Here is a 5,534-nt window from a genome sequence, read left to right on the forward strand (position 1 = left end):
TACTCTACAAAACACCAAAAGTGAGAAATTTTATGATTTAACAATATTTTTAGAAATTCGCCCATATTAACTTAGTTTGGACTCTCTTAGTACACTATTATCCAAGTAATTATGGTTCTTAGGCCACATATATATTAGTCATATTTAAGTTACTTAATTATATGGGTCCACTGCACTCAAATAGTCACTATGAAAATTGACTTAATTAATATGCTATGACACAAGAAATAATTCAATAATTTTATTTATAAAGTATACATTGTTGCATATGAGAATTACACATTACCATTTAGTAACGTGTTTAACCATTACAATTGAGTGAAAATATATAGTTTCACACTTCTTGTATTTTATTCTTTATTTTCTGCGGTAGACAAAATCCAAATCCACTTTATGGTTTTTGTTTGGGTGAGTTGTACTTAACCCCCTTGTATTTATATGCTTATATCATTTTATCCCTTATAATTTATCAGCACTTAACCCCCTTACGCGTTGTTGGACAAAGAAACACTTACTGTTATACTTGTTCTTTTCACTTTTTCCTTTTCGTTACTTTTCCTATTGTTATCTTCTTTCTCTTTTTTTTTTTTGGTTTCTTGTCTTTTTTTTTTTTCCTTTCTTATTTTTTCTATATGTTTCCAAGCCACTATTTGCTAACGCGTTGCTTCACTTTGCTCGCTGGAATCAATGCCTATATTTGTTTAGTCTCATTCTCTTAGTTTTGATGCAATCTTTGTATGCTCTATCTTTCAACATGTAATATTAAGCTCTATGTAAAGGATTTAATGGAGTAAGGGGGAACACAAAGATAAACAAAATTGAAGTGCGCAAAAATTAGAGAAGGCTGTAAAGTCACGGGGTCAAATTCCAAATATATCAATTCTCTTTTTTGCAAAAGCCTTTTGTTTTTTTTTGTTTTTCCTTTTTTTTAGTGTCAAAATCTGTCAATATAACTTTCACCAAAAAAAAAAAAGGGGGTGTCGGTCACCAAAATTATATTTCCCCACATAAATTATAAATCCACCAAAAAAAGGGGCAATAACCGGTAAACACACACGTCTTACCGGTAATCCTTACCCTAACCGGTTACCAGCTATATATACCCATCCGCTGGTAGATAAGGCCTCAAGAACGCCGCCTCAAGTTCTCCTCTTGCTTCCCAATCACATATATTCGTTCTCTCCTCAAGGGCTCAGACTTTCTCCTTTTCTCATCACATCGATCCATACCCTCTTATATATAAGAGTCGTCCTCTCAATCTCTTCACAAGATCTAAATACAAACATATAAAAGCACCTATTTTTCGAAATTTTGGCGCTTCTGGTCCAAGTTTTCTTACCCTTTTTGAAGCTGAAAACTGCGTTTATATTTACAAATCTTTGCACTGGGATTGACCCTTTTGATTGTTATCAAGACCCGGATCTTAGAATTTTTGGTTGATGCGCTGATCTTTCTGAATTGGGTTAAGATTCTTGGTGTAATTTTGAAGCAAATCCTGTAAATAATTAGACAAACCGTGTAAATTATAGAGGGTTTGATTTTATTTTAATCGATCAAATTGAGAGCAAATTTGGGAAATTCGTCGCTGGTTTTGAGGTGGGTTGGCTGAGAATTAAAGAATTTTTTCGTTAAGAGTTGAAGAGGAAAATAACAGAGAAAGGAAGGAATGGCAGAGGGGCATGGATTGGAAGGGAGTCAACCGGTTGATATTTCAAAGCACCCATCTGGGATTGTTCCTACTCTTCAGTAAGTTGTTGTTTCTTTCTCTGATGAAAGAGACAAAAAAATTGGAATTTGATTTTAGTAGATCCATGTTGTGGTTGATTGGATGTTTGACGAGGGATTTTAGTTTTATATGAAGTTCATCTGTGTTTGTCTGAGTTGATTTTCTATTTTCTTCCGAATTTTTGGTGTATCATATGGAGTGAATTGTAGATTAAGAACTTTTAATTGATTTCAGCAATAAAATTCAGTGGGCATAGTATTCTTGAAAATCTGCTTGGAGATTGCAGTACTAAACCAAGCTCAAGTTTCTGAGCTGATTAAAGTTTTCATATTGAAATATTAAGATTGCTGTCTGTATCTATATAAGACAAAGTAAGTACATGAATAAACAGGGTTCATATGATTCTTTCTCTGATTATTAGTAATTGTCAATATTGCTTTTTACAGGCTACCCAAACAACGGATTTTCTTGGATCCTTCTCTTGGCTTGTTGTTATCTGTCTTGTTTTTGAATAATCTTAGTTCGGATATGGCACTGGCTAACCATGATTTTTTTTTCCTATGATTTTCAGGAATATAGTGTCAACTGTCAACTTGGATTGCAAGTTAGATCTCAAGTCTATTGCATTGCAAGCTCGTAATGCAGAATATAATCCTAAAGTACGTATTTTGAGTGGAAAAAGACTTCATATATCAGGTTGGGAAATGAGCTAAAGAAAAAGAATAGTGGTTTTAAGTGTTTGAAATCTTTTTATTGAGTGGGAAAAAAGCTTTGGTGTTAATACTTAAGAGTCGTTTCACTTTGGGAATACTTACGGAGTGAATATCTTGTTTGAGATGATATTTGTGCTACTGTTCAGATTGGAATGTTTATCACTAGTTGTATGGGTTTTAAACATCTGTTTGTTGATACAGCGTTTTGCTGCTGTTATCATGAGAATAAGGGAACCAAAGACTACAGCGCTGATTTTTGCCTCGGGAAAGATGGTAAGCTGTTTTATTTGCTTGAGATTCTGCTTTATCAGTGGTCATATTAAATATCTTTTGAGATGAATCAGTACTTCCAAAGTAGTATTTTACCCTGTGTCCAACTCTAAACTTATTGAGCTCATTGCATTAACTCCTAAGAAAATTATATTCATTTAAGTAACAATTTGTTTTTGATGATTTTTTTCTCATATAGGTATGCACTGGAGCAAAGAGTGAACAGCAATCTAAACTTGCAGCGAGGAAGGTTGGTGGCAACTGTTGGTTTATATTTTTCGGCTGCTTTTGATGGATTGAATGATGAATAATGTAAAGTGCAACAAGTTGGCTGTAATTTGCTAGCTGTAGTGGAAGAGGATATTCAAGCTGATGTTTTGATTCCATATGCAAGTAAAAAAATCAGAAGTTTGTTGTTTCTAATGGAAAAGTTTCTCGACCTAGATCGGCGTCGAGATCTTGTGAATGCAAATAAGCAGAATTCCTTTTTACATATCTTACCTGTTTTATGGTCGGAAGTTTGTTGTTTCTAACAGAAAAGTTTCTCTACCTAGATCGGTGTCGAGATCTTGTGAATGCAAATAAGCGGAATTCCTTTTTACACATCTTACCTGTTTTATGGTCAAAATCTAATGCCTAATATTAATTATGAGATGACAATTGTATATGTAAATAAAGGCACCTTGCCATTATACACTCTATGTGGGAGATAAAGGCGTTAAAGGCTTGTGCACCTATTAGACGACTATGTTGTGCAATTAGAACCAAAACTTGCATGCTTGTGCTCGTTTATAGGGTAAATTTCATAAACAAGAAATGGCCGTTGTATTGAAATGCTGTCCGGATATTATGTGCATGCTTCAGTATACATAGAGGCAGATTGTTTTGGGTGCTTAATTTGTCCATTCTTCAGTTGTTGAATGATTTGTTGGTTGACAATTCTGGATAGAATAGAGCAATGTGGTTGTTTCCCAGTTGTTGAATTTATTAAAGCAATTGATTGTCTTATACATGAGATTAAAATTAATTTTTACTGGGGATCAACGTCTGCGGTTAGCCTGTCTAATTTGTAAGAGAGAGAAGGGTGCTAATATTGAGGACTATACAGCTTTTTGGTGTGCATAATTTATCTGCTACTTTGATTGACATGAAATGTAAGCATCCCTGTATGCAATATCATCTATGAACTTCTTACCTGGGTTTTTTCTTTTCAGTATGCACGTATTATACAGAAGCTCGGATTCCCTGCCAAATTTAAGGTACTCCCCCCCCCCCCCCCCCCCAAAAAAACCACCTGAAAAAAAAACTGTGTGTGTTCATAGTGTAATCTTTTATAAGAAATGTTAACCCCCATTGTTATGCTTGTTTGTGTACTTCAAGATGCTGATTATGAAAATTGGGAAGCTATTAGTACCGCAACTTAATGTTTTCCTTTGGTTTGGTCTGTTAGGATTTCAAGATACAAAACATTGTTGGCTCTTGTGATGTGAAGTTCCCCATCAGACTCGAAGGTTTGGCATATTCCCATGGTGCCTTTTCCAGTGTAAGTTGATTCCTATTCAAAAATTACAAGTTGATTGCCAATAGATGAATATTCTTCTTGGCATACTGTTTGTCAAGTTTAAGTTTGTGTTTACTTTGCTATTTGTGTTTACATTGTTGTTGGGCTTGGTTCATTTACGGGGTTGCTTTCTGGGCCTTATTGATGCAGTATGAACCAGAACTCTTTCCTGGCCTAATATATCGAATGAAGCAGCCGAAAATTGTGCTTCTAATATTTGTCTCTGGAAAGATTGTCCTCACAGGAGCAAAGGTAAAGAGAATATGCCTCATCTTTTCGTGTAATTGCGACTCTTTTGCTTTCCTGTCTTAACTGTGGCTTTCTCAGACTTATCATCTCTCTGTTGTCCTCTATGAAATTTGTTACAGGTAAGAGATGAAACATATACAGCCTTTGAAAACATTTATCCTGTCCTAACGGAGTTTAGAAAGAACCAGCAATGGTATGTAACTCTTTCGGTTTTGAGATGTCACATGAAACTTCTGTCTTTTCCCTATGATCATTGTGTAATCCTCCTCTTCTTCCTTTTGTTTCAGATGTCTGCTTAGACCGAGGCACCAAGTATTCATGGAGAATATTAATGCACAATACTGCTCTCATTTGCTTGCAACTGAATTTGCAACGAGCAGTTGCCCATATTTGAACCAACTTCTTCTGATGCTGCTTGTGATTGAGCTGATAAATTAGCTAGTCTTGGTTCTTAGGATTTTCCCTCTTAAGAACTATACTGTGATCTTCCATCCTTGTTGTTGGGAGGTGGTGATGGGACTAAACTGTGTCCAATTTTGGTTCTTCTGTCGACTCATACGTTGTCAATGAATGACATTTTCTGAACAGTTTTCTACTTCTAGTCTTTTAGTCTTGTGCTGTGAACTGGAATTGTATATTCTTCGTTTCTTTATCTTGGCATTCCTTGCAAACAATCTCTCAAGTTACATCTTTTACCAGTCACCTGGATTATGGATAACTTTTTGGATTATTAGTATAGAATATTCAGGGTTAGATGTCAAGATTCCAATGCTTGATAGGTGTAGTATTTTGGTTTACAAGGCCGCGAGGGATGAATAGAAATTTGGGGCTATAGTTGTATTTACAATTTTTTTTTGTGGACTTTACTAAGTGTTCTTACCAGCTTAATTGAATCTTGGGATGAAAATCAGGATTCCTTTACGATCAAATTTGGCAAAAGTCTGTGTAGACTCAACAAACGGCTTTAAGATTCCAACTTCCAAGATATATAGAGACTAAAACGTAAATAGTTTAA

The 5,534-nt window shown here is 35.0% G+C and overlaps 1 protein-coding gene across 1 annotated transcript; it reads left to right on the forward strand.

Moving 5' to 3' along the window:
* The first annotated feature begins 1,149 nt into the window (after nt 1-1,149).
* Nucleotides 1,150-5,114, forward strand: LOC113693860 (TATA-box-binding protein). Its single transcript, XM_027212606.2, has 9 exons — nt 1,150-1,746; nt 2,298-2,385; nt 2,641-2,712; nt 2,909-2,959; nt 3,924-3,968; nt 4,160-4,252; nt 4,421-4,522; nt 4,639-4,712; nt 4,807-5,114. Coding segments are annotated over exons 1-9 (606 nt in total). The 5' UTR covers nt 1,150-1,666; the 3' UTR covers nt 4,808-5,114.
* The last annotated feature ends 420 nt before the right edge of the window (nt 5,115-5,534 follow it).

Source organism: Coffea arabica, chromosome 6c (genome assembly GCF_036785885.1).
Source record: "Coffea arabica cultivar ET-39 chromosome 6c, Coffea Arabica ET-39 HiFi, whole genome shotgun sequence".
Lineage (NCBI taxonomy): Eukaryota > Viridiplantae > Streptophyta > Magnoliopsida > Gentianales > Rubiaceae > Coffea > Coffea arabica.